The sequence below is a fragment of the Phalacrocorax aristotelis genome, chromosome 1 (genome assembly GCF_949628215.1).
Source record: "Phalacrocorax aristotelis chromosome 1, bGulAri2.1, whole genome shotgun sequence".
In the NCBI taxonomy this organism is placed as follows: Eukaryota; Metazoa; Chordata; class Aves; order Suliformes; family Phalacrocoracidae; genus Phalacrocorax; species Phalacrocorax aristotelis.
Window position 1 is genome coordinate 132,438,917 of NC_134276.1, and position 27,900 is coordinate 132,466,816.

Genomic DNA, 27,900 nt, shown 5'->3' on the forward strand with positions numbered 1-27,900 from the left:
GTAAGGGGACACGACAGAATTCTGTATTCTCAGATCAAGGGAAAAGGACGAGACTTGAGCAAGAGTATAAAACTTTTAATGGGTTACTGCATCAGTCCTTGATGCAGAAGGAAAGGAGCAAATGGGGCTACAGCTGTCCCAGGCTCTCAGTGCTGCAAAGATTATCTGCACAGGGCAGGAAAGACAAGGTGGTACACATGCAGCTGCAGCAGCCCCCGGCCTTTGCTCTCCAGGGAGGGGACCAATATCTGGAAAAGCAGTTCCTCTCACTGTCTGTTTGGTTTCACTCTATGCTTCTTTTTGGTAGGGACTTGAGGACGCATTGTTTTGGGAGAAGGCCGGCCAGCCTTCAGTGGTCTCCTCTGTGCCTGCAATGAATGTCTCTTCTTCAAAGCAGGCTGTGGCAGCTTCTGGTTTTTGTCAACTTTTGATCCCTCGAGTTTCTTCTTTTTTGGCTGAGGCTCCATGACGGTATCAGGGACAGCGGATGGAGCTGCTGCTTCTACAGCAGGTTCTTCATCTGAAACGAGAGAAAGGTGCTGTAAGAAGAATTCACATGGCTTCTGCAGGGGAAGCAGCCTGTGAAAGCAGGCCCAGGTAGCTCAGATGAGCTCCAGCACTAGGTTACCTTTTTGTGCCTGGGGGATAGCATTAGAGAATTTCTTGAACTTAGCAATGAAGAACCCGTCCATATTGTGTGTGTGGGGATAGAAACGCCTCGTAGACTTGAGGGAGGGGTGGAAGCGACGGTCCTTGAACCTGGAGGAGGAAGTGGGGTGAGAAGTGATAGAATACCTCTACTCAAACCTGGCCACCAAGGAACAGTCACCTGTGCAGCTTGTGACCTGGCACGCACCTGGTGAAGCCTTCCTTGCCAAAGTCCAGGCCTGTGGCCACCAAACGAACATTGCGTTTCTTCAGGGCATAATCTACAACCCACTCATTCTCCTCCACCTGCCAGAGACTAAGCATTAGAATCCAAAGCTCACCAGTCCCCTGAGCAGAAGAGGACCACAGCAGACCATGGGACTTACCATGATGGAGCAAGTGCAGTAGACAATGTAGCCCCCTGTCTCTGAGGCAGCATTGACTGAATCTATAGCGCTAAGAATCAGTTCCTTCTGCAGGTGAGCACAGCGCAGGATGTCTTTCTCATCCTGAAAGAGAAAGATAGGTTAGGATGTCAGAGGCACAGGGAAGCACCCCAGGCCTCTGTTGTGTATGGAGGAATGACAGGAGAGCAAAGCACATATGATATAGAAGATTCTGAAGTCTTCTGCAGAACTGACCTCAAAAAAACTAGCTCTAGTACAACATGCAGAATAGGAAAGAGAAGGGGGGGGGAAAGAAAATCAGTGTCCTGATTGCAGGCATCTCTCAAGAACAAAGCTGCCCCAAAGTCCTTCCTCTCTGCAACTCATACTTGAGTCCCCATCTTGAAGTGTCCCTACCGGTCACTCACCTTGTTGGTTTTGACAGCAGGATCCTTGGAAATGACGCCTGTTCCACTACAAGGAGCGTCAAGCAAGACACGGTCAAACCCTCCAAGTACCTACAGGCAGATATACATTTGGAATGACGCTCGTAGGTGGGGACTCAGAACAAGACCAAGACTAGAAGGGGAACCAGAAGACTGGGAAGGCAGGGAAGATCCCTCTCTCCTCCCTGTCCACCCTCCTGCCTCCATATCAAATAACAAACACACTCCACAGCAGCTCTGTGCATCCTTCTGTGACAAGTGGCCTTGTGGAACACAGCTTTACTAAAGGAACAGCACAGCAGCTCTAGGTAAGCATGGTAAGAACACCCCAAAGCCAGCAGGAACATACCTTGGGGAACTGGCGTCCATCACAGTTACTCACTACAGCATTGGTGACCCCCAGCCGATGCAAGTTCCCTACCACACTACGTAGCCGCTCTGCATTGCTGTCATTGGCCAAGATCACACCTGTGTTCTTCATAAGCTGAGCTGCCAGAGGGCAAAACACATCAGCAAGGGGCTCAAAACCTCCTGTGCTTTTGCCCATAAAGGCAGCAACCCCACTCCTTTCCCCGAGTTCAGTTCCCCCCTCCGTTCCCCTTTTCTGTATAGACCAGTAGAAGCTCATCGCTTCACAGAGCGTCCCTCCCAAGCCTTCTCCCCAAGGCTCCAGGCTGGTACCTATGTAGGTGGTCTTGCCTCCTGGGGCACAGCACATATCCAGAATACGTTCATTTTCCTGCGGAGCCAGAGCCATGACAGGGAGGAGACTAGAGGCTCCTTGAAGCATATAGTGCCCAGCCAGGTACTCAGGTGTGGCACCTGGGCAGGGAAGACAAAACAGAAGATGACACATGAAAGAAAGGGAGCCAAGAGCAGGTCAGCCCAGCTCTAGGACAGGAAGGGTGATCTCACCAATAGGCACAGAGGAGTCATAAATAACAAGTCCCGTTTTTGACCACTTCCCCAAGGGGTCGAGATTCACGCCACGGTTGATTAGAGCCTGCAAGACAAGGAGATGGGACTGAGACACTGCCCCATGTGACAGGCAGCGCAGGAGACAACCATCGTTTCATCCTGACCTGCGCCAGGTCTCGTCGCCTCGTCTTGAGTGTGTTGGTGCGGATGGTCACAGGGCGGGGAACCTCATTGGCTTCCAGGAAGTTTATCAACTGGATTAAGGAAAGGACAAAGAATAGAGATAAAAATGAAGACCCGAGGAGGCAGGTAAATCCTCATCAGTCAGCAAGGATATGGGCAGGGCAGGATCCTACCTCAGGGAGTGGGAAGATATCCATGAGCTTCGTGAGCAAGAAGTCACTGTAAGAATAGTAGGCAGCCATATCCCGGCGCAACAACGCAAGGTACTCCTTTCGTGTACGTCCTTCTTCCCGCTTCACCACAAAATCCTGCAGTACCTCCATGTTGCCCTTGATGCGCTGGTGAATGACATGCAGGTCAGGCGGCTCAGCAGGTAGAAAGACCATTAAGGAATCATAAATGGCCAAGAAACTCACACACAGGCTCCTTACAAGCACAACTGCCCACGCAAGACTCCTGCATCACAACAGCACCTGCACCAGAAAAGCCTTGTTGGAATTGGCTTTCATCAGAGCTCAGCAAAGCGGGAATTCAAAGGATGGAACCAGACAAAAGAGTTCACAAGGAAGGAACTACAAGGTATTTAAAAGAATTTGGCTAGTTACTTTAGATAAACAGGAAAAAAAAACCTAGGACAAAGAAGATGAAAAAAAAGTCTTCTAATACTGAAAATATTACCTGTAGCAGAAAGGAGACTAGAAGTTCCCCAAGGGCAACTAAGGGGTACAGAGGAGAATGAAAAGAGGCAGGATTAAATTGTACTATGGGGCAGGAAATTAAAATCACGAAAGCCCAAGAGCAAGCACTTTGCTTGCTGGAATTGCTATCATCAGAAGCTCTAAGATTGGTTTAGACAAATACCTGCCAAGAAAATCAGGGTACAGAGCAACAAGCTACATGGTAAGATATCCACTTGCATTTAGGACTAGAAAGGAAACTGGGACAGGCTCCAAGCTCCATACAGGGCATAACAGATTTCCTAACTGTGATATACAGAAGCACAGTGTTGTATACTATCTATTAGGGCAGCTCATCTAAAAATACTTTGTCACACACAAAACTCTTGCTAAGCAATACTTGTGATAAAGTCCAAAGCAAGTTTTTTTTGTTGTATCCAGGCCCCGTGCTGTTGCACGCTTATGGATGTCACAGATAAAAAGGATATCCTCTCTCTCGATCTGCTCATTAGTTGGCAGTTTAAATTGTTCGTCTATATCCAGGTTGAGCTGCAGATCTGGGCTCTCTTCCTCCTTCTGTCCCATTTTCTGCCTGCTTGCCCCCTTTACTGCCTCCTCTGCCACCTCCTCTTCCTCCTCCTCCTCTTCACTGTCATCTTCACTGAGGCCTCCCCTAAGAACAAAGAACAGGACAGAAGATTTACACAAGAACACAGGTACTTCAGAGCTACCGTTTCTTAGCAGAGAGGACAGAAGAATGAGCAACACAGGCTCCTCATCTAACAGGAAAGACTCTGTGGACGGGCAATGTTCTCAAATACTCACCTGTCAGACTTCTGCTTCAGGGCAGCTTTTTCAATAGGCAGCAACTAGACAGAGACAAAAGATTAATGAAACACTATCCCCATGTACCCCCTTACTTCCCATCATCTGTGAAATTTATCTGCTCTGTTTAAAAAAGACAACAGAGAAATGCACTGAATGTTACACTGATCAGTTACTGAACTTGAAATTGTTTTTGCAAAAGGAAGAAGGGGAAAGCTCTCTGCCACCTCAACATCCACCCCCCAGTAAAGTCACCCTTTTTCCCCAGGCCTGATGGGTCCTTTCAGCCAGTAAAATCAAGGAAGTCTTATGTGATTAAGGACAAAAAGCCCCTACCTCTTCTTCCTCTGATGATGATGAGGCACCATAATCATCCACCATCTCCTCGCTGCTCCCATCCTCATCCTCCTCCATCTCCCAGCTGCCCTCTTCCACCTCACCATCGCTGGATAACATCACGTTGTTTCCTTTAGATGGGATTTTCTTGGCTTTGGCCGGAGCCAGCCATTTAGAATTGCCATCGCTGGAGCCAGACTGGCCACGAGGGGTTTGTTTTGCTGCCTTTATGGCATGTTTTTCCTTCTGTGGGGATTCCTGCTCTTCAACTACTGGCAGAAGAAGTGGTTAAAAGTTAGGCGCTATTCTCAAAAGCAGCTGCCTTATGTTTCTTAGTTGTTATATGAGCAAGGCGCTCATCCTAGCCCTGAGCTGCCTGTCCAAGAGAATAGACTGTTTACTCTCCGCAACAGTTTTCTCAATCATAGACGAGGGCGTATTCTCACCTCTCCCCCAACAAAACTTTGAAAAGGTCTAACTAGAATTACCAAAGAAAAATACAGCTATGAAGTTCTTACACTGTTTACTCTGATGTATTACGGTACCTGCCTTCCCAAATCTTTGTCTATCCTTCCTTCTTCCTCCTGCGACAGCCTCCTAGGCTAGGCAGGACCTAATGCAGCGGGCTTAAAAGCCTACGACAACCTCTCTGTGGGTGGAGAGTAAATCAAAAGTAGCTTTAACACGTGGGAGAGATACTTTTTACTGGTTTGTTCTCCAGACAGCACTGCCACCTGGCACAACAGGGACCAGAAATCAGGAAAAAAATTTTTAAAATAATGAAATTCCCGCACCATAAAAGAGGCCAGTGGCAGACAGTGGCGGGGGGTGCTTTGGGGGGGTGCACTTGGGAGCAGGAGGGCTGCCGGTCCCCCACCCCGCCCCCAGCACTCACCTGCCGGCTCCGGCTCTGGCGCTCGCCCTCCTCCTACTCGTCCTCCCGCAAGCGGCCTCCTCCCCGCCGGGGCGCTGCCCGCGCCCAGCCGCCTCTTCGCAGCCCTAGATCGAGAAGGAGAAGCGGCGTCAGACCCGGCCCACCCCGGCCAGGACGCCCCCGCGCCCTGCCGCCCCCCTCACCTCTTCCGCGCGTGACTGGAGAGCTTCTTCTTCCCGGTCTCCGGTTCTGAGGGGAGAGACGCCGCGGTCAGGCAGCCCGCACCACCGGCACCGAGCGCTGCGAGACGACACTGGGCCAGGCCGGCCCGGGCCGGACTTACCTGGCGGGAGGAAGCGGGCCAGCTCCACCTCGGCCCCGCGCTGCTTGCGGGCCTTGCGCCCGGGGCCGCGCTTCTCCTTCCTGGTGGGGTCCAGCTTCCGCCCCATGGCGCCGTGGGACCCTCCGGCACCACCGGGCTCACCGCCACACGTGCGCGCCTCCCCGCCGCCCCGCCCCGGCGCATGCGCCCGGCCTCGGGCCCGCCCCCGCCCCTGCCCATTGGTTGGTGCCGCCGATCCTGCTCGCTGAGTGGCTCGGCGGGTCACGTCAGACGCCCGGCCCGCTGAGCTCCGGCGTCACGAGAGGCACGGGGGGCCTCGGCGCGGCACTTCCAGCCCCGGCAAAACCGGTCGGCCACTCCCGGCCCCAAACGGCTTCCCCGGGGGAGCCCTGCGTCCATCCACGGGCAGCCCAGAGCGGCGGGAACAGGCGCGGTGGGAGCTTAGTCTGCAGCCTAAGGGAGGGTCTGGGGCAGTAACACCCACCAGCGTTCTGCAGAGACGCGGCTTCATGTATATGCAAAGAGGAAGCAAGAATGCAGAGGAGGCATTCTTGCTAAGACAGAAAATTAGGACTAGGAGAGGTAACAGATCGCTTGTGCCAAGGGAAGTCAGTACTTACCCCACCCCTCCTCTGCTAAATAGCACCAACAAGGTAAAATACAAGGAAACTTTATTTTTCAGTTTTACCAAGGTTTTGCTGTTTTTTTGATTTTGTTTTTCTCTTCAAGCTGCTTATTAGTGGACAAGTCCGGTCAGTTTTTTTGTATTAAAAAGGATCTTGATGGAGGTAGCTTTGTCTCTGTCCTGGCTTTTGCTTGGTCTTGCCTGCGCACTCGTCTCAGTAAACAAACTCAAAATAAAATTAAAAATGAAAACTGGAATTCCAGGCGGAGGCAGCGAGCAACGCAGCCAGGTTCTCCGTGTAACAGACATGGCGCTGTGGCCTCCAGTCACTATATACAGAGTCCATCATACATCCCCCTCTCTCCTAAGCACACTCCTTGCTCCAACGGGCTGGCTGCAGACGAAGGAGTTTCTTCTCCTCCCGGAGACCTGCGCAGCAGCTTCCATGGAGGGAAACAGCACCCAGTCAGGAATGTCAGGCAGAGGGGTAGAGTGTGAAGGGGTGGGGTGGGGGGGGTCACTTCAGCTTGGCCGAAAGGTCAACAGCACTGGGCCACGGACTCACTGCTGCTGGGCCACCTGTAGGGTGAGAGAAGACGATCTGAGGCTCAATGTCAGGTCAACAGGGCCTGGGTCACCCCACAGAGCCCCTGCTCCCCCCCAGGTAACTGTTACTGATCAGAGAGGGTACATACTTGTTGGGGAGGTGGCGGTGGAGGGGGCTCACTACTGCGGTTGGCCAGCCGGCTGAGGATGTTGCGCTCGGACATCTGGAGGCGCACTGCCACAGGTGGGATACGGGCAATGGTGGCGGGCAAGCGAGTCACATCTGCCTTCATGTCACTCAAAAGCTCCTCCAGCTGCTTCAGAACTGGAAGAGAAAGGGACATCTGTTCAGAGGGAAAAGGGATGCCCCACAGGGAAAAGACTAGAGGGGACAGCGATGCCAAATGCCTAATCCCACCCTTAACACACTGCATTACCTTTGTGCAGCACAGCGTTAGCTGGTTTATTCCCGGCCATTGACTCCTTAGATAGGTGCTGGTGGCTCTCAGCCAGGCATTCCACCTCTGCGAAACGTGTGTTCAGAGCCATAGACGGATGAGATGGGTCTTCTGACATGTTCAGATAGGCAGCTCGCCGCAACTGCTCCTCAATCACCAGTGCTTGCTCCAGGAGCTGCAAGATGGGAAAAAGTCTTTCGGCAGCTGCCTGAAAAGCAGCCTGTTTGCACCCCTGATCTCTCCTCATCCAGTTCTCTGCCACCTCATGAGGTGAGATTCTGCAGCGGAACCTCCTTTCACCAGATTCTGTTTAGGTTTTACTCAATATGAAGAGCCCAAAACAAGGGCTCCATCAAGCTAGGCCAGGTACACAAGAAAACCAGGCTACATCTAGTTTAATAGAAGACTACCCTAAATCCTCTAGGATTCTCATTCCTCCTCAGATTCTTTTTAAAGACCAAGTTGTTTGCTATTTTACTCTTTATGGAGCTAAGGGAATGGAGCTTTCTCTTTGAACCCAAGCAAGAAGTATCTCATGCTATTACAGGACAAATCTAAAAACTATTAAGTATGTCAGGGACATTTGGAGAAATCAGTCTGAATCGTGTTAGTGCAGAACTGATCAGCCAGACTACACTGATTTAATGTTTTGCCCCAAGACTGAGAACTACATGGCCGTTATTTGGGGTGGTCTTAAATCACTCCTGCAACCAAGCTATGGTCACTCCCAAATAGGCTGGGAGGCAGAGACTGAAGGCAACCCTTTCACCAGTCCACACAGTGTTTTAAGTTCTGCTTAGGCATACTGAATGGGTTGTGGCACACCAAGTAGAAGCTGTGATAAAACAGCCACTTGAACCTTAAGCCTCCTGCATACCAGTTGTTCAATAAACATTTGGAAAGAGAGCACTGAACTGAGCTCCCCAATAGCATTTCTAGAATAAACGGAGCGCATATCATGGAGCTACTGCATGATCCTGAGAGATATTGCTTATTTTTTCCCCCTAAAAATGAACGGCACTGCAGAAACCTTCACTTTCTTAGCAGAAACTCAGAAGCAGCAAGCTCATGTTCTTATAGGTCCAGCTGGCTGAAAGGCACTGATCACACTCAAGAGAAATCCTTACCTTAAATCTCCTTGCCAAGAACTTATTCTTTATTTCCAGGAAGTTACCCCTGTTCATCTCACCCTTGAAGGGTTCATTGAGGATGGCGTAACGTGGATCATTCTGAATATCCTGCCAACGGGCATAGCCATGACTGAGATGGGATGAGCTCAGGCAAACAAAGGCAGTGAGAACAAGGGAATACACAGCCCAGGCAGATACAGTTCTCAAGAGGGGGTGGGGAAAGGGGGTGCAGAGAGGGGAGGAACAGGAGCCAAGGAAAAGGAATGAGAACTATGTCCTGCTAAGTCTTAACTATGCTGGCAGAAAACTACTCCTCCCACCATCACTTTCACTCTTGTGAAAGAGGATAAAGCCCTCTCTCACTTCATGTACTGCAGCCAGACCCAGGATGGTCACCTTCACCATGATAGTTTATGTACAAGGGAAGAGAACTGGTCCATCAGGGTAAGGATACTTGATAATCCCAGCAAGGAGCCAGTAGTCATGACGCCGATGCCAGATCTCATAGGTCTTCTTTGTGACAGTTGCAGCCCGCTCTTCATTCTGCCACAGGGAGTGTAGTTCTGGAAAGGCAACAGACACCACAACAGTCAAAAGTCATTTCACAAACACAAACGGGCACAAGTTGAAGCATACAAAGATTTCTCATACCAGTGAAGCCACCATCTGCTATGTTGAACATGAAGCGCTGCTTTACTGCCTTCTTGTGCCTTTCATCTACTGACTCTTTCAGCATCTCTCCATTCTGCAGCATCACCACATCTCTCTTATCATCATCTTTTTTCTCATCTGTACACACAGAAAATTATTAGAAAGAACATGGCCGACACCACAGCAAGTTGGACCCACAAGGAATCCTTGCAGGAGAGGGGTTAAGGAAAAGAATGGAATTATCATGACTCACCTTTCTCATCCAGAGTGATTATAGGAGGTTCAGGGGGATTCTCAATAGGTGCTCTGTCTTCCACTTTCTCCACATCACCTGAGAAAAGGGGAACATGAGATGTAGGGGAACATGGCAAGCGCAAGGTTTTGTTCTTCAGCCTGTGAAACCTAACACTGTTCCCTAACTCCCTGTTCGAAGTCCTGGAATAGTCCCACTGATCATCTACGTTTACACCTGTTTCTTTAGTATGACGTCCTGAAGCAAGGATGCAGCTTTAGGAAAACAGTATTAGAGGGGAGGCAGGTTATTGGTTCAAGGTATTAAGCAACATCCCTAGAGATACCTTTGCTTTCTACTTCCATTGGCTCATCTGGTCTTTCCTTCACCTCCAGTTCCTCTACTTTTTTTTCATCTGCTTCTGTGGGGTTCACTGGGGATTTTGCTTCCTGCGGCAGTGTCTCCACAGGCTGGGCACACTGCTGAGGACAGAAATCAATGAGAAGCAAGGTAAAGTAATGCATGGAAAAAGAAGACAGTCACAGCAGTCTGGAAAGCAAAAGATGCACAAAACTGTCACACCAATTCTGAGGACCTGAGAATTATCTTTGAATATCATTCCAAGAACTCACTTCTGTCTCAGCAGCTGAGCAACACAGAAGGAGGGGCAGAAGTAGAGACATTTACAATTGCACGAGGCAAACCACCCAACACTCACCTCCATAGGCACCTCTGTTTCAGTTGCAGAGGCACTGAGCTCTTTCTCTGGTTCAGATGACTCTCCTTGCTCCTTCACACTGGCTCCTTCTTCTACTTTTACTCCTTCTTCTGTATGTTCCCCCCCCCAGAGCAGCACAGCAGACAAAAGAAGAGAAGCCATCAGTAAGGTACTCCCCTCACTGTTAACAAGCACACATCTCCTTTGCTCCCAGAGATTAGGCCCATCATCACTCAAGAGGACCCCCCACCCATCCTGCCCACTAAAAACACTGGGCTTCTCTTTGCAGTGATGCCAGCACATCCAAGGAAAGCTAGTGTCCTCTCTTGCCTTTAAGGGCTTGCACATGTCTTTGGCAGCCCTCCTAACATGAGAGGTAAGTTAATCTGCGTCCACCCCCCAGACCCCATCACCACAGCTCTGGTGAGGGGAGCAGCCAGGATTAGGTCAGGACGCAGGACAGTACAAGAGGGAAGCTCTCACCAGGTGGAGGGACAGGGGCAGGTGTATTTGGCTGTGTATCCCCTGGTGTCGAAGGAGTTGGAGTTTTCGGAGAGGGTGAGCTTGGCTGTGAGAGTTTCTTGTTCTCCTCTATCTCTGCCAGTTCTGGCATACTCCAACGGCCATTCACATGCTCAAATTCCTGCACCTGCATGAGAGGGAGAGAAAGACATATCACTGGAGGAGCCATGCAAAGCTTGTCCTCAAACCAGAAGAGACAGACCACTCAGCACACAACAAAAACAGGTGTGAAAGGAGAAGTAACTCGCTAGCTCAGGACCCCAGTGACTACAAGTTGTATGAAGCGCGAAGGCTACGTTGCTCTGCTAGGCACCTACCTTTTTGCGTATAAGTGACATAACCCCAATGCGAGTAAGGACATGCTGTCGAGAAAGACCTTCCCGTGGGACCCCATCTGCAAAGGTCTCAGCACCATCAGCTCCAGGTTCACATAAATGGCGCATGAACAGCGAGACATAGGCCCTGGAGCAGTTGAGACATGCAGTTAGACTAAAATCCGTGTCAGCTGAAGACATGTGGTATCAGACCCCCTCCAATCACCCCAAGAATCCTAACTCACAGTTACACAAGTTCAGGCACTTTTAAAGGACAATTTCCTGACAGAATTACTACATACATAAAGGACACAGTCCTGAGCCAGAAACAGCCATAAACCTAAAAAAGACTCAGGGAGAGTATTCATTACATGCTTGCATGGCCATACTACTCTCTAAAAGCATTTGCTTTTGGTGACTAATGAGTCAGGTCTAAGGAAGGGAACTAGGAACAACCCCCTAGTCCCTCCCAGCTTATACTTCATTGTCCCACAAAGAATCAACTAATATATTAAGGAAAGGCCAGAAAAAGCCCAATTCTTGTCCTTCCCCAGAAGGACTAGATGTTACCAGTCTTCCATCCCTGCCTAATGCAGACTCACTTGAACTCCTTCTCTGACTTGCCACGGAGGTCCCGAACAAGCCACTGAGTGGTGAAGGCATCCTGAGGTGGCATTCCATAGCGCATGATAGCATTAAGGAAGGCTTTCCGCTGGCGGGCATTGAAACCCAAGACCTAGAATGGAGAAGACATACAGATATGGCAAGAGCCATACAGCTGCAGCAAGGATGCAAACACCTACCCTGGTACTACTTACCTCAATGTTCCCTCCCACACGGGCAAGTAAGGGAGGCAGAGGCTTATCCTTATCATTTCTCAGGCCTTTGCGGCTAGGCCGACGAGCTGCTGAAGAGAGAAATGCAGCTAAGGAGGAGAGACAATGCACAGCATATTGTTGTGTGAATATTTCCCTTGAAGGACAGCACCACAAAGTGCATAAGTCACCCAAATCAAGTCCCACCTGTTCCCACACTCAGAGAAAGTGACCCAGGAGCTCTGGCTTCACCAGAACTTACCTTCAGACCTCTCATCAAAGTCCTCGTCTCCTTCTTCAGAAGCAACTGAATAATCTGACTGATTATCTGACTGGTCATCCTGCCAGTCTGAAAGAAAAACAGCACGTGAGCCTGAGACGCTACTCCGTTACTTCCCAGCAATATATACTTACACCCATTTCTCCTTCAAGTTCCTGCAGATTTGTACCTCTATCCTCCTGCGAGCCATCGTTGTAGTTAACTTGCTTGCGAATACGTTTGCCCTTGCCCAGATTCCTGGCCAGATCCTCTTGCTGTTGTTCATAATGGTGACGCAGCAGCTTCTCCCAGTAATCAGGATCCACTGACTCCTCCTGCTTAATAATCTCCCGTTCAACCTCCTCTTCCTCCTGCCACAGACAGGTAAAAAAATTTAAAGCCTTACACTCCAGATCCCAACTTGTCTGAGCAGGTGAATGCCTTAAAAGCATTAGAGCTCAATTTACTTAATTGATACTACATTGTTCAGCAGAAGATACTAGCTGACATCCACCTCATACTCACCCCCATCTCCTCTTCACGAACCACATACTGGGCCACCTTGAAGGAGCTGAGATACTCATTCATGCCCTGAAGTTCTGTATCTTCTGTTTCATCCTGGTTCCGATCCAACAGCCGCTCAATTGCTTTGTCATCGTAGTGGATGACACTGCTGTCCTCACCTTCTTTGTTATCCCCTGAGGGAAGAGCACAGGCACAGTTGCTGTGTGGATCTCAAGAGACTAGGAGAGGGAAAGCCACCCTAGACTTCTCTATAGAGCTATAATCAGCACTGTGCCTACAGCCGCTTGCTAAATAAGGAGCCAGACCTCCCCACCTCCTTCAGTTCTAATCCCAGGCACTCACCCCCCTCAGTAGCCTCATCCTTGAAGAGCTCTTCAGTGCCAAATTTGAGAATGTCATCAAGTTCCTGTTTGGACATGGAGCCTGTCTTGGAGCCCAACCCTGGTCTCACTACCAGATGAGTTAACATCATTTTCTTCTTGGCCACCTGAGTGATACGCTCCTCCACTGAGGCCCTTGTCACAAAGCGGTATATCATCACTTTCTTGTTCTGTCCAATTCTGTGTGCACGACTGAAGGCCTAGAAAAGAGATGTGCTCAGAACAGTCTAGAGCTATGCAAGTAGTACTCTGATACACCCCGCCTACCTCCACAAATTTCCCAGTTGCCTTCATGTCGGCTCTTAATGTTAGTGAAGGCTGGGTCCTGGAAGAACCCTCCACTATTTCACTTCCCATCTCTACCCATCCTCACTGCTCTAATTTTGCATATTTCTAGAGGGGAAGTCTCACATTCCTTCACTCCTCCTGATGATTTCATTTCCCCTCTTCCTCAGGATTACTCCACAGTGAGTGGTCTCCTTCAGACTCACCTGGATATCATTGTGGGGGTTCCAGTCCGAATCATAAATAATCACAGTATCTGCTGTGGCCAAGTTAATACCAAGACCCCCAGCTCGAGTTGAAAGCAGAAAGCAGAACTGCTGAGCACCAGGAGCTTAGACAAAAGGAGAGAACAAAAAGTAATCAAGGGAGAGTACATTACTCAAACGAGGATTTGACCCACATCACCTGAGGGGGAATCACTACCAATTTAGGATTCCAGGAGGACAATGGAACACCCGGGCCACAACAATCCCATGCTGACTGCTAGGCACATACAAGGCACCAGTTTCAATTTTGCAGAGAAAGGAGAAGAATCCATACCATTGAAGCGATCAATAGCCTCCTGACGCATGTTCCCTGTGATTCCTCCATCAATACGCTCATATTTGTACCCTTCATGTTCCAAGAAGTCTTCTAGGAGGTCCAACATTTTAGTCATCTGCATATCAGAAAAACACCACCACAGAAGAGTGAGGGACAAAGGGATGCCAGATCAACAGGCTCCTTTCTCAGCAAAACCATTCCCAGCCTTAAGGTTTCTCCCTGTATACCTGAGAGAATATGAGCACCCTGTGACCTCCTTCCTTAAGGTTCTTTAACATCTTCTGGAGTAGCAACAGCTTTCCAGAGGCTCGAATAAGAGCACTACCATCATACATGCCATTTGGCATTTTTGGAGCTTCCTGAGAAGAGAGCAAAGAAAGGGAGTAAGGGGAGAGGTGAGGGAAGAAAACAGATATCTTGGTCTTAGTACCTAGCTGTGTTCATCAGACGCTGACTCACATCTGTTCATTTACTGTGGCATAACCACAACCTTAGCACTACTTATATAAAACATGAATGCTACCCTGTGCCTCTTCTCTTGTTATTTGACTCCTAGGTGCCCTCCTCTTTCTAACTGGTTTAGTCCCTACTCTTACTGTCTTCACCATCTTACGTGAGTCAAAAGATAGCTCCCGACCTGTTATAAAAAGACACTGTAAAAGGAAAGGCCTTCCAGCAGGTTGGGTCTATGTGCAGAGAGGATAAAAAAACCCACAGAAGCAGGAAGAGAGGAAGGGGAACCCCTCCATGTTTTGCTAGGGAGCTAACTGGCTCCCTGACAACAGCCAGCAGCGAATTTCCTTATATAGAGCAGGTGACTGGACATACCATAGCAGCCACAGGAAATAGGTAGGGGTGGTTACAGCACTTCTTCAGATCCATAACAACATTGAGCAAGGAGACTTGGTTACCACCACCCCGTGCATTCAGTGCCTCAAAGTTTCTCGTCAAAATGTATTTATAATATTTCCTGAAAAGAAAAAAAATACAACTCAGACACCCTCCCATGAGAATGACTAACATACTCTCTTGCTAAACTCTGCACAGCTCCTGGCATTACCTTCCAACTACCTAAGCCTCTGCCAGTGACATTCACTATCTCTTTATCCCTTGTATCAGAGCACAAGATTAGTCCTCCCTCTGCTATAGTAGCAGCAGGAAATCTTCCTCCTATCTACTCTGTAGAAAGCCCTATAGTGAGGGTGAGGATGAGGCTGTTTCAGCATCCTCTTTGAACTACTGTTGCTCTGTTCTACTGTTTCAACAGCAGGTGCTCTTTTCATCCTCACACTCACTTCTGCATGGGGCTCAACTCCACTCTGACAATAAGTTCCGTCTTAGATGGCATATTCTTGAAAACATCAGCTTTGAGACGCCTCAGCATGTGTGGGCCCAGCATGTCATGCAGCTTCTTGATCTGATCTTCCTTGGCAATATCTGCAAACTCTTCTAGGAAGCCCTCCAAGTTACTGCAGAGAAACAGACACTCAGCAAAAGCCACAAAAGAAAAAAAAAGAGGAAGGGGGTAGAAGTGACAAGACAGGCAGGCTGACTTGCACTGCAAGACATACTGGAATCTCTCTGGCGTCAGGAAGTTCAGCAGGTGAAACAGTTCTTCCAGGTTGTTCTGCAGGGGAGTTCCTGTAAGCAGCAGCTTGTGCTGGAGGGAGTAACCATTCAGCACACGGAAGAACTGGGAAGTAGAGAGCAGGGAAGAAGCGGGGAGGGGGGAATGGAAACCAAAACACAAACATGTCAAAGGCTTATTAAGTCATAGGCCTACCAAAAAAAATTTCTCCTAGAAAAAAAGTTGACACCAAGCTAGGGTTCAGTTTAGATCACATCAGCTGTTTGGACAAGAGCTCCAAGTAGTTCACATTCCAGTCAGGGTCATTAGACTGATCTCATTTGGATAATTGTTCTGTATAACTAAAATGTGACTGCAGCAAATCCTACAAGCCATCAGGTGCTGGTAGGTTTCCTTTCATCTACTAAGTTACAAGCTCTTTCAGACAACCAATCATTTCCAGACTGCTATATGATGTACTTTTCCTTGCTAAATTAGTGCCCCACACTCTTACAACTACTCTACCTTGAGAATTCTAGAAATAGCTAAGTCACTCTTCCTATTCATATCAATCCTGGCAATGTTCCAGAGCTCTGAACAAGCAGAGGAGAAAAAGAGCTAAGGGTTTGCCAATGTGTCTTTAAGGTAATTCGTGCTGGTTTTCACAACAATGGAGTAATTTCAGACAGAGATAGTGAGCAGTTAAAGTACTGAACTGAAAAGCATAAGTGTACCATGTTCATCAGCACAAATTGACAGTAAACCAGTAATTTATTTAGGAGCTTGGCAATTTCTTTGCTTATTTTATACTTAGGATGGTACAAGGTCAAGTTCAATGGAAGTAGCTTGTACTGGATGGCAAACAAAAAAAAGCCCTGCAAACAAGAGAAACCCATCACCATTTATGTTTTGGTTATCACACCAGAACGATCCTTCTAGCGGCCTCCATGAGGATTTGTCTTTCTACGTAGTTATCGTAAAAAAACATTCTCGTTTTGGAATCAAATAGGGAAGTTAATGATTCTATCTGCAAAACTTTGGTAGATAGCCACAATCCATCAAGAAGCGTCTGACCAGTCTTGCAGCCAAATACCTGAAGCTGTCCTTATGGGACAGGAAACTGCTCTAGAAAAAAAAGTAGATTTAATGGTCTTGGTGGATAACCAAGCATAACTGTCAGTCACAGTGTAATCTTGAGCCTTTATATCCTCTTTCTATTAATGAATATTAATAGTAAGCATTCAGTACTACTTCCAATAATTTCAATGCTAAGCAGAGAACGCCATCCTGTCTTAGTGCCTACAATAAAAAAAAGGGCTAGAAACTGGACTGCAAGCACAGCTTGATGTCTCAGAAAGATGCCTCAACACCAAGATCCAAAAAGCTAAAGCCATTTAAGCAAAAAAAAAGGAGATAAATCAAGAGGCAATTTTGTCTTACAGTCACCAAGAACCTATAAAACCAGATTTCCAATAACAATTGTTTTCGGCATACCAAGTGCTAGAACCCAGCTGAAGACAGACAAATCACTACCAGAATTAAGGCACAAGGGCTTAGGAAGGGGCTGGATTAAGAAAGCACAGTCAAGTCCACTGAATTCAAACAAGCTCAGTCAAGGTGTAACCTCATAAAAACAGCTGTATAGCTTTCAGCATCTACCCAGGCATTTTTGAACACCTCTGCCTCTGCCCACCTCTCCCATTTCTGTAACATCTAATTAGTTCTGCTAAAAAGCTAGATGAATGCAGAGAGCAAGCCTACTCTGGAAGCAGGGTAACTGCTCATGCAGCTTGTTTTATGCTCAGTACGGTAAACCTTTCCAGAACAGAGGTGGTACAGATATATGATCTGCTTTCAGAGAAGCCAGTCTGTATTTGAAAGCAACAACGACATCCAGGTTTTTCTGTTTTCCAGTGTACACCAATTGCCTGTTCACACGGAAAAAGCTGTTTTAACCAGTGATATGTATAAAAGTGAATTGTTGCCAATCTCCAATCAATCTCCACATGAAGGCTGTTGATTTTTCTTTTTAACAACACATCAAATTTACTATTGAACAAATGACTAAGAGTTGGCAGACAAGCTTATATGCTTAGGAGCAGCTACCTCCTCTTCTGAACACTCTGCCCATTCCCCCCTGCAATATATGCTGCGCCTATAAACCACCTATACTTTTCTGTACCTTCGACTGATTGTTCTTCAGTCTGTGGGCTTCATCCACAATGAGGCAGGCCCAGTCAATAGAGCCTAGAATGGCCATATCAATTGTGATCAGTTCATAGGAGGTGAGAAGCACATGGAACTTCACAGCAGCCTCCTTCTGCAAAGGAAGAGGATGAACATGGTAATGGGACGGGGAATGCCCCGGGACAAAGTAGATGCAGTGTTTCTCCATCAAGGTATTCTGATAAATCCTTGTCAAACAGTACATCAAAAACATTTCACATCCAGTTTCCTGTCACAAGATTCAATACGCTACCCAAACCATTCTAGTCTTTTAATCCCCCATTACTTTAACACATATAAGTCTCCTCAACCCACTCAGTACTTGCTACTTCTGGACAGTTGCCAACTATTGTAACAGAAGTTTAACAAATAAGCAGCAAATATAGGCATGTTAGGGAAATTAGATTTGGAGAAGAGTGGGTCACCAAAAAGCTAAGACTTAAAAAGATAGGTAGTTTATCACAGAACTTTAAATTACTTAATACAGTTCAATTTCAAGGGGAGCAGAGGAGTCCTATCCATCTCTGCCACTGGAAGAGCTTTACCTCCCATCATGCTTTTACTAGTAAGACTACAGTTCTACAAAAACTAGCCACCTAGATAAGGCTCCTCCTTCCTGTCTGGCCACAGAATGCCATTTCTCAGATGTCTCGGTGTGGCCTCACTGTCAGCCAGTTCCTCAGAAAGATTAAAAAGTTCATACTTTTTGTATGTTTTCTTTCGTAAAACAGCAATTCTGACATTGACGTACACATATAGAAATGATGCACAACTTCACGTATTAAGTAGAAGAGATCAAGGGACTTGCATATGGTCAATATTACCGTAGTCAACTTTTTCAAGTACTGAATTAGTTCAGACCAGTAGGAGTGTTTAAACAGTCTAGAGCAGGAGTCTATGAACACCCACTAGTTAACCTGCAGCTATTTTCCCTTGGAAACTACAAGTATAACCAGTTCCCAGGGACATCAGAGTATCTAAATCTCAGCTCCTGAAAGCTGATCTTGTTCATTTCTTCTTTCAGTTCAGGCTTGCATTACAGCAGAGTTCTGTACCTTCATTCTGGATGCTTTTTTGCCTCCACGTATGGCATTATCCTCAAAAGTGAACTCATTCTCACGGATGATGGCCCGGCTGTCTTTGTCCCCGACATAGGTCACTACATACATATCCGGGGCCCACATCTCAAATTCTCGTTCCCAGTTGATGATTGTGGACAGTGGAGCACTCACCAAGAAGGGACCCTTTGAGTGGCCCTATGAATAAAGTCAGTAAGAGCATCAGATGAATGCAACCACTAACACAGGCAGAATCTTCCTGGGTAGTAACATCCCAGCTCTCACCTCTTTGTATAAGGAATATAGGAACACAGCTGTCTGCACAGTCTTTCCCAGACCCATTTCATCAGCCAAGATTGTATCTGTGCCCTGGGCCCAAGAGAAGCGCAGCCAGTTCAGTCCTTCCAGTTGGTAGGGATGCAAGGTGCCCCCTGTTACATCGAGGTACTCCGGTTGCCGGTCATATTTCACTGTTGGCTACAGTGGACAGAAGGAAGACTTGAGATCCTTCAGCTTAACTAGACAGATATCAAGGCTTCTTTCCCAGTCACCCATATATTCCCTAGTGCAGATGAGACTTCACAGATGACCAGACTAGCACCAGACAAGGTTCCCAAATGGCCAAAGGTACACACCAAAAAGCTTTTTTTGTGGCAAAACCCCTTCAAAAGCCAGCGTCTCACGCAATGGAAGAGGTGAGCCTCTGTCTGAAGGCTCCAACCCATTCATTCTTTGGGCCAGGAAGGAACTCTAAACCACATGGCTCTTCACTCTTCAGCTTCCTATTTACCTGCCCCCCTCCCTCAATAAGCAGCTAGATCAGACAGTTCTTAAGAAATAAAGAGTAACTTACATCTACTGTGGGTGTCTCAGGGGGCCTTTCCAGTTTCCGCATCTTTACTTTCTTTAACTTCTTACCAGGCCTGCCCTCCTCACCTCTCATCAGCTCCCTATGCAGAGACAGTCCAAGAATGCGCAAGTTTAATGGCTTTTGTAAAAGATACAGGGAAAACTATTGCAAAGAATAGGAGGGCAATCATCCAACTCAAATAGGCTCAAGGGAACAGGGCTGGAGCCTTCGTGAACTGGCAGAGGCGTGCAAGGTCCATGCCCAAAGGAATAAGGAGTCGGCTTCTTGGCTATCTCCAACCCAGCCAGTGCTAGGGGCTGACATACTTGAGTGTTTTCTCTTGAAGGAAAGGAACACAACCTCTAGATACTTCTCTTACCTGTGATTCCAATAGGCTTGCTTGTACAGGTCATAATCTTGGATATCCACATCTTCACTTTCCCAAGATGCCTGGTCATAGGGTAGGTCTCTCCATTTAATCAAGTAGTGGACATTCCCCTTCTTATCCACACTGCAGAAGAAACCAGGAAGTCTTAAGCACAGTGAAATGACAGTAGTCACCCAATCCCATCAAATGGGAGAGAAGGAAAGGATCCCTTAATGAAGCAACAGGAAGAGAAGAACAAAGTTTGTCATACCAACAACATCCCACTGTTTCCCCCAGTCATACTGCTGTTTAGCTCATCCACTCTCTCTTAGCCCTGCTTAAGGTCTTAGTTAAAAATCCTCTTTGCTGCCTCCCCTACCTATGATTAAGGATCCTGTGGATCATCATCCACTCAGGTTTGATCCCATATCGATAGAAGCGCTCCTCCATCTCAGCATATTTGGGGTCTTTATTTTTTCTCTTTCGGCTTTTCTCCTCTTCCCCTCCGAAGTCCCCTGAGGGTGGCTCATCCATATCATTTTTGCGTTGGTAGTTACGGAACATGACCTGGCAGTGCAACTCCAGCTGGAGCCGGGACAGAAGTAGTTAGTAGGTGTTTTCCCCTCCAACTATCCGCCCTTATGAAATGGTTAGTGTCCTCTGCTCACCTGCAACTCTGACACCCAAGAGCAGTGCCAGTAGGACATGCCCTGCCATTTGACAAAGAACTGCCTTTCAGGCCGACCCTCCAGAGGCTTAGGGGGAGGAGCATTAGGGTCTGCATCAGGTGGGCGTGGTGGTGGTGGGCCAACTGGGGGCTGACCCCATTTCCAGATCAAGATCTTCTGTACCTTTCCCTTCAAAGCTGGGCACTGAAAAATTAAATAGAGCTTTGTTAGATCAATGTGTACATACTCTAACACACAAGCGCTGAGCAGCGGGAACAGCATCACAGTTCTCTTCCTTACTTATAGCTTTACTACAGAGATAGAATTTGCTTTTTGGACTTGCAAGCTTTCATTCTCTCATCTCCAGCACCTCTTTGAGCTTTCTCCAGTTTCCTTTTTTTTCTAGGACTGACAAACCCCAAACTGAATTCAGCATCTCAATTTAGTTGTCTCCCCAAGGCCACATCAGTTCAGGAACTGCTAGGCTTGACAAGCTCAACAGTCTATCTAACCACAACTCCAATTAAAGTTTGTGCAGAGAATGTTTTGCTGTAGAAATATCAGGACACAGGAATATGTCCTGAAGCAGCTTTTTTGCTCATCTTAAAAGCCCTTATCACCTAAAATGAAAGCACTTAACACCACTTATAATACTTAATTTCAAGAACTTCCTGGAAAAGTGTGACATTTCTCCCAAACGTCTACTAAGAAAGGGCTTGGCATTACAGATCTTGCAGAGCAAAAAACCTGTTTGGCTCAGCATCAGGTTTTTTTAAGCATGGGATTTGCTTGCACTCATTCTCCTCCTTCTACATACATGCAGGATCCAAGAAAATTGAGCCTGGCATCCTGGACTCAAAACTGCCCCAACTGCTCTGCACATGGGCAGAGCTCATGAGACTCGATGGCTGTAACTCTGTCTTTCCTGCTGTGTGGAGAAAGCAGCCAACTGGTAAGGCACAATCCAGCCAAACAAAAAGCCAGGCCGTGACATTTTGTGACACAGTGTGAGAGGAGATAGTCTTCGGAGGACTAAGCATTTCCAGGAAAATATGATGATCCAAAGGGATTAGATCAATTGCCTCTTGTAACAGTAGGAGAATGGTACTAGCAGAAACTCACAGTGCAGCGAGGACACAGCCACTCTCCGTTGGGAATCTCTGGCAACGGAGGATTCAGACAGTGGATATGATAGGATGAAGGACAGGCATCACAGCATAGCAGCTCTCCTCCGTCCTTGCAGACTCTACAGAACTCCATATGGTGGTCATCCTCTTCCTCAGCATCCCCCACAACATCCTCCAGGATTTCCTCACCTTCAGAGTTATCTTCCTTTGCTTCCCACTGAATGCCCTCTTTTTCCTATAGGAAAGGGAAGTTGAAAACCAGAAGTGATTATTTTATTACTGCAGAAGAACAGCCCCAAGTCACCTGACACCCCCCTCCTTGATCTCTTGCGCAATTTGAGGGAATCCAGTACTCACACAGTGTGGGCAGCTCCATTTGCCCTCTGGGGCTTTCTCCATGTCTGGGTCCAGGCAAACCATGTGGTAGGCACGAGGGCAGGTATCACACAGTATAATTTCCCCTCCCTGCTGGCACACCTCACAGTAGTCCTGGTGATCAGTCTCATAGCCATCCACAGCCACTGTGGAGTCCTCCTCACCTGCAGAGGGTGGTGAGGAGTTACAGCAGTTAAGCCACAAGTACAGACTTCCAACAGCAAGGGAGAGTACTCTCCCAGTAACCTACATAGTAATATAAACATCCAAACTCCTTGTTCTAGGCAAGTAAACAAACAGGGCAGGGAGAAAGAGCTGGAGCAGGAATAAAACAAGCCCCTTTGTGCCTCCCTCCACCCATGAAATCAAAGGTGTAGGTTGAGGCCAGGAAAACTCAGCACTGTGTGTGTTCCCCTACCAAGATCAGAAAGAACTCCCAAAAACCTTTTCCTTATTAAAAATAATATTAGGTGGTTCTTTCACAAACAATTCTCCTCCCTCCAAGTATGCTGTTAAACATCTAAATTCTGCACGCACATTCCTCTAATCTTTCTACACACACTTAGCTGCATGTCTGTCTCCAACTGACAGCAAGCATCAATACCTTTCTTTTTCTTTTTCCCAGCTTTAAGTTTTTTGCGACTGCGGCTACTGCGGCTTGTAGATCCATCTGAAACAGAGTAGCTGTTGATGCTGGCATCATCGAAGTCTGACTCCACATCCAGATCATCATCTTCACTCTGAGGTAGTTAAGAAAAAAAGCTATGGTACTCAGACACACATGCTGGGGACAGCAATTAGACATGCATATCAGCATTTCTAGCACATCATCACTCCTCCTCAGAAGGGCAAGGAAGGAGCATCACTTACTGACGATCTTTTACGCTTGGAACCAAATCCTCCCAGTTTGATTTTCAAAGGTGCCACCTTCTTTGTTTTAGGTTTCTTGATATCAGGAATACGAGGACTAGCCTTTGGCTTCCGCCGGGCATTGGGTCCTGGGAATAGAGGAGCCTGTGAGTCAGAAGGACTACTGCCTTGACATCACCCACCCTCTGCCATCCTGCCAGGTTCTTCATCTCACCTTTGCCCTCCTTTGTCTTGGCTTTCCTGAGTGGCACATCTACAGGGGGCTGCGGCAGGACAGCATCCACATTTGTCACCATACTCTCCACTACTGCAACAGCTGCAGCCGCAGCAGCTGCCACAGATGCACCTGAACTTCCCTTGAAGGGGTTGTTTGTGCTAAACTCCCGCCATTTGGCTCCTAGTACCATCATCATCTTCGACACTGCTATTTTAGGGTTCTTGGCGGCAATAAGTGGCCTGCGTACAGTTAAGGAAGAAGAGTTACTAAACCACCCTGAAGTGTAGATCATTATTCCTCCCTGCCACCACCCCTATCAGTACCTCTATCTCAAACTACATTCCTTTCTAATCTCTGATCTCAACAGCCAATGAATCTCTCCACTCCCATCCTTCACTCTGTGTGGAGGATGCAAATGCTCAGGGGCCTGGAAAGTGAAATGGAATTTAGCATACTAGGGAAGAAATGGGACTGGGAGTGAGGAAACAAAGATGTGGATCAATTATTTTACTGTTGCTCCAGTTTTTGCTCTAAGTAGGATGCTAGCATCTCTAATGTGGCTTGACATTCCAAAACCAAGGAACCTAGTCCTTGTCTTATCTCTTCTTGGTCAAGTCCTTCCTAGTGCAGGCTTACAGTTCACCTGACAAACTGGCTGAAAGCTTTGTAGTTGGTGAGAGTGCGGTAATCCTCTTCTGTGAAGACATGGTCAATATCCTCCATGCCCCAATCTTCCAGGAGCTGAGCAGATGACTTCGGCTCCTGTGCAAAAAGCATCACAGCAACTCTGAGAAAAAGCTCTAGTTCTGCTCTAGGAAAGATCAGAGCTTCCACACATCTATCAATGACGCAATGGGTCAGGACCAGGGGATTCTTTTCCCCCATCCACTTATTGCTGCCATAGGACACAGCCTCAGTAGAACATCAGTGGAGGTGGGAAGAGTGTTTGGATTCAATATACTTTCTAGGTGTATTTAAGGCACAAGAGGGGAAGGAATGCAAGATGGGAAAACAGTCAAGTCATACAGGTCTAGTGGAGGAAGAGGAGACTGAACAGCCCCAACTCCATGTGTCATCACAATGATCCCCAATATCAGATACATTGGAACGAGGAGCAAGCAATCAGTCAGCAGGCTAGCATCTCACCTTTGAGTCATCATCTTCTTCCTCTTCTTCCTCCTCCTCCTTACGCTTGGTTTTGTTTTTCTTTTCCTTCTTGGGCCCTAATTTCTTCTTTTTCTTCTTCCCAGGAGTGTAGTCACTGCCCTCACTGTCAGAGCGCAGAACCTCTTCCTCTTCCTCCACAAACTCATTCCCCTCACCAGAGCTGTCCCCCAGCTGGGGAGGGAGGGAGAGAGAAGATCAGGCAGCTGTGAGAAAATACCCTGGATAAGCACTAAACACCACACTCTCCCCAAGCTCTAGAGGGTTTGTACAAAGGATTGCTGCCATAGGCCAGCAACAACAGTAAGAACCCTCACCCTATATATCCAGATTTTAGAGCGTGACCTTTTCCTTACCTCCTTCTTCTGACGCTTGCTGAGCTTGGGCACTTTGGGTTCCTTTAGTTTCTTGGGCTTCTTCTTCTTCTTGATTTTGGGTGTGTCAGCCTCTGACAGAAGCTCTTCTTCTGGCTCTTCTTCAGGCTCTGGAGGGGAGGAGGCAACACGTCTCGTTCAAACCCCATCCACAAATTACAGCATAGCCCACTTCTCACAGAGGTCACCCACTTGTCTACTTCTTGCTACACACTTACAAACACAGAAGTGTTTACAGCTGCTGACTCTGTTACTATTCACAACAGATACTAGGTAACTGTAAGTTACAACTGCATGTGGGTTTTTCTCCCCTTCCCCCCCCCCCCAACACCACCTATTTCCACAGTATTCCTTCTCCAAGCAGAGTTGCACTCAGATCTTGGGAACCAGGAGTTTGCCACAACCCAGTGAGAAGAGGAAAGAGCATAGAATAGATGGCCACATTTGAAGAAGAAAAAACATTGAATACACTTGAGAACCTGAGCATCCTACAGCCACATGCAAAGCACAGGCCAGTAAGCCACTACTTGTCCTCCTCCATAGGAAAGTTGTTACTCAGCAACTCTGTTCCAATCCGGATTTGACACAACCTTCGCCCATCCTCCTCCCTCTGCGCCAACAGCTCGCAAGCTCTCTGCCCAGCCAGAGGAACACATGCCAGCTCCCCCACTGCTGCACGTCCCCATCTGTGCGCTCCCCCCTTCCCTGCCTGTCCCCCGCCCGAGGGCCAGGGGCGGCCAGACAGCCCTTCCCTTTGTGGCAGGCTGCGGGAGCAGCCTGGCCACCCGCCCTCCCCCACCGCCCCGCCCACCGCACACAGCCAGAGTCACTCCTTCTCCCTCCAAGGGAAAATGGCCTCCTGACCACAGGAGCTGGGCAGGATGGAGGAAGCCACAGGTCAGAGGAGCTACCGCAGCCAGGGGTGAAACGGCAAAGGTTGAGCTCTCAGAACCTAGGGTCCCACACCTGGCCCCTGCCATATTCCCAACTGATGGATGTCTCTCTGCTCCCACAGTCCCACAACACCAGGTCCTTCAGGGATCCCACCTCTTCTTCTCCAAGTTCTGATTTAGAGCCTAGAGTCCCATTCTTCCCAATGTATCACCTAAAGCTCTCCAGTCTGCATGGATTTTAACAGTTTTTCTGCACCAAAATTTTCCTTAGAAGGCTTACTGACAGTCCCCTTCTGCCTAAGATTTCAGATGTGCCAGAAAACCCTGGAGCTTAAGAAAAAAATGCCAAACAAAAAAACCCAAAAAGCCCACAGCATTATTTTCCTTTTCCAACGGCATCATTTCTCTTATTGTGACACTACAACACTACATCATGAGTTGGTAGGAAAACTCAAACTTGGCTTACAATCAAGAACATCAGAATTTACATTATTCCTTTTCACAAGGAAGCAGACAATCCAGATGTAGGTCCATGGAGCAAGTCATCAACCACAACAGCAGCAGCAGCAACAACAAAAAAAACCAAAACAGAGAAGTACCCACAGCTCTAACTCAAGTCTCATGTTGATGATGAGGATGCAAACACAAGGGAAAAGGTAAGGTACAAAGACTACAAGAAAAGCAAAGGTGAGCAAACAGCACAGAGCAAGAACCACAAGAAACCTCAATAATTGGGTGTGGTGATGAAGGAAAGTGGGTCATGCAATAGCCGAGGGCAGTTTGCTCTGGACGTCAGCCGGTCCGAGTTCCCAGATGAAAGAAAGCCAAGCACCTTGCCCTTTCACATACTACCCCCCTTCCCACTCCCCATTCATGAAATATGAAACTTGCAGGCATTTTGGTACCCCATCAGAATTGGACGCTCTGCCTCCACCCCTTACACCTCCTCAAAGCACGGGCCCCAACAACCTGCAACAGCTTGGAACAAAGTCAGCTCCACCTGACACAAAGCTGCAAGCCTCACACTTTGAAGTAACCCTAGGACTTGGATATCAAAATAAAAAACATATGCATAAGGAAAAAAAAAGCAAAATCCATTCCTCACCAAGCACATGATGTATTTCACATATTCAGCTCGAGACCAGCATTAACCCCATTTCACCTGCATGTCGTGCAGATTCTCCATACCTGGGTGCTGGGGGATAGCATTGTTCAACAGGATCTCCATCTCATCATCATCACTGCCCCCTGAGCACGGTGACGGAGATCCAATGCCCGATGCCATGTCCTCCGAACCAGGGGAGGCTTGGGCTTATACAGGGCGTCGTCTTCTTGCCAGTCAAGCCAGTACTTCATCGGAAAGAAAACAAGAAAGTTATAGCAGACCTGAACTGTTTTCCCAAGCAATAGTGCTACCAAGAGGATCTGTGAGAAAGCTTAGACAGCAACTTTACTGGATTTGGATCCTATGGATAATAGAAATACTGGCAGCAACTATCAGCTTAGAGTTGTGAGGAAGGAGCCTTTGAAGACACTAAATATTAAACTGAGTCAGCAGCTCATCTCTGGCAAGGAAGCCAAAACAGCTGTCCTGTAGAAAAATTCCCCCGTCCTCTGCAGCCAGGTGCCCTCGGCTGTATCTACCTCTGGCTGGGAGAAGACACCGAGGCAGGGACGGCGGCTGGGCTGCCGAAAGAGACCTTGGGCCCGGCGGCACGCTGTCAGCGAGCAGCGGCAGGGAGCGGGTGGCCCGCGCGGGGCCCGGTACGGCGGACAGCGGCGGCGGCACCGGCCGGCAGCCCTCGACTCGCCCGCCCCGGGCTGACACCGCCGCGGCCGGAGAGGAGCTGCCCTCCGCCTCCTCCGCCGCCGGCCCCATACAAAAGACAGGGCAGGCTCGGCGGCGCCGTCAACCCCACTCCGCTGCCCGCCGCACCCGCGCCCCCGCCCGGAGCGGGGCTGCGCGGCGCAGGGCGGGGGCGGCGGGAGGGGGCGGGGGGGGGAAGCAGCGCAGCGCCTCGGCGGGGCACGGTCTCCCGAGCGGGGGCGCGGGGCGGGGACGTCCGGCCCGCATGCGGCGAGGGCCGCCTCTCCCCAGGGACAGGCGCCGGGGCGGGGGCCGAGCGACAGGCGACGGCCAGGGGCTGCGGAGACCGACGCGGCGGCCGCTCCCCGGCGCGACCCCAGGGAAGGGGAGAGAGGGAGGCGTCCTGCGGCCACTTGGGCAGGGGTACGGCGCGGCCCCCTTGTGGGGAAAACTGCGGCCGGGGGCCCGACGGGGCGCCCGGCGGAGAGGGGCGCCCGGTGGCAGGGACGCCCCGGGAGGCGGTAGAAGGCCCTCCCCGCCCTCGTCCCCGCCCGGCTGCTCACCCGGCTCCAGACCCCGGCTCCTCTCTCGCCGCCGCTGCCGCCGCTGCTGCTGCTGAAGGGAAAATGGCTCCGACCCCGGCACCGCCTCTTAAAGGGGAAAAAACCCGGCCAGGCCCCGCCCCGCTCCCGCCTCCA

At 48.7% G+C, this 27,900-nt stretch overlaps 2 protein-coding genes and 1 non-coding gene across 14 annotated transcripts; all 3 read right to left on the reverse strand.

Annotated features, from left to right (window-relative positions):
• Positions 1-60: 60 nt before the first annotated feature.
• On the reverse strand, positions 61-5,822 carry NOP2 (NOP2 nucleolar protein). 2 transcript variants are annotated; one of them, XM_075107936.1, is made up of 16 exons: positions 5,637-5,822; positions 5,497-5,542; positions 5,315-5,418; positions 4,420-4,688; positions 4,084-4,127; positions 3,747-3,931; positions 2,755-2,954; positions 2,563-2,652; positions 2,396-2,483; positions 2,162-2,302; positions 1,830-1,969; positions 1,463-1,552; positions 1,035-1,157; positions 857-954; positions 629-759; positions 61-520 (listed from the first exon to the last, which is right to left on the reverse strand). In XM_075107936.1, the coding sequence occupies exons 1-16, from the start codon at positions 5,740-5,742 to the stop codon at positions 267-269; spliced, it is 2,109 nt and encodes a 702-aa protein (XP_074964037.1). In that variant the 5' UTR covers positions 5,743-5,822; the 3' UTR covers positions 61-266. The 2 variants fall into 2 exon arrangements, with proteins under 2 accessions (XP_074964037.1, XP_074964027.1); XM_075107926.1 differs by having other exon boundaries at positions 4,420-4,691.
• A 468-nt stretch (positions 5,823-6,290) lies between these two features.
• On the reverse strand, positions 6,291-27,869 carry CHD4 (chromodomain helicase DNA binding protein 4). Of its 11 annotated transcripts, none has more exons than XM_075107890.1 (40): positions 27,766-27,869; positions 26,584-26,745; positions 24,485-24,612; positions 24,111-24,302; positions 23,608-23,726; positions 22,962-23,203; positions 22,748-22,875; positions 22,482-22,617; positions 21,860-22,041; positions 21,498-21,737; positions 20,376-20,579; positions 20,087-20,292; positions 19,720-19,851; positions 19,344-19,440; positions 18,776-18,967; positions 18,488-18,688; positions 17,389-17,526; positions 15,211-15,332; positions 14,935-15,108; positions 14,468-14,609; positions 13,867-13,998; positions 13,637-13,754; positions 13,303-13,427; positions 12,774-13,011; positions 12,432-12,604; positions 12,097-12,277; positions 11,910-11,996; positions 11,651-11,736; positions 11,435-11,568; positions 10,836-10,980; positions 10,480-10,645; positions 9,997-10,106; positions 9,625-9,757; positions 9,300-9,377; positions 9,047-9,184; positions 8,850-8,958; positions 8,393-8,525; positions 7,245-7,440; positions 6,957-7,132; positions 6,291-6,840 (listed from the first exon to the last, which is right to left on the reverse strand). In XM_075107890.1, exons 2-40 carry the CDS (start codon positions 26,678-26,680, stop codon positions 6,823-6,825), a joined length of 5,748 nt encoding a protein of 1,915 aa, XP_074963991.1. In that variant the 5' UTR covers positions 26,681-26,745; positions 27,766-27,869; the 3' UTR covers positions 6,291-6,822. The 11 variants fall into 11 exon arrangements, with proteins under 11 accessions (XP_074963991.1, XP_074963974.1, XP_074963981.1 ...); XM_075107873.1 differs by having other exon boundaries at positions 9,625-9,760; XM_075107880.1 differs by having other exon boundaries at positions 11,651-11,739.
• Positions 10,312-10,452, reverse strand: LOC142052205 (small Cajal body-specific RNA 11). The gene has a single exon (XR_012658774.1).
• Positions 27,870-27,900: the final 31 nt, after the last annotated feature.

Bases quoted from the DNA above. Each gene is read 5' to 3' on its own strand.
- NOP2 (XM_075107926.1), bottom strand. From the start codon at position 5,742: ATGGGGCGGAAGCTGGACCCCACCAGGAAGGAGAAGCGCGGCCCCGGG. The intron at 4,692-5,314 runs GTGAGTGCTGGG...TTCTTCTGCCAG, and splicing joins GCCAGAGCCGGAGCCGGCAG to TAGTTGAAGAGCAGGAATCC. The intron at 2,484-2,562 runs GTCAGGATGAAA...CTTGTCTTGCAG, and splicing joins GGCGACGAGACCTGGCGCAG to GCTCTAATCAACCGTGGCGT.
- CHD4 (XM_075107807.1), bottom strand. From the start codon at position 26,680: ATGGCATCGGGCATTGGATCTCCGTCACCGTGCTCAGGGGGCAGTGAT. The intron at 19,441-19,719 runs GTAAGAGAAGTA...GTCTCTGCATAG, and splicing joins CAAGCCTATTGGAATCACAG to GGAGCTGATGAGAGGTGAGG. The intron at 13,428-13,636 runs GTATGGATTCTT...CTTTTGTCTAAG, and splicing joins GGCTATTGATCGCTTCAATG to CTCCTGGTGCTCAGCAGTTC.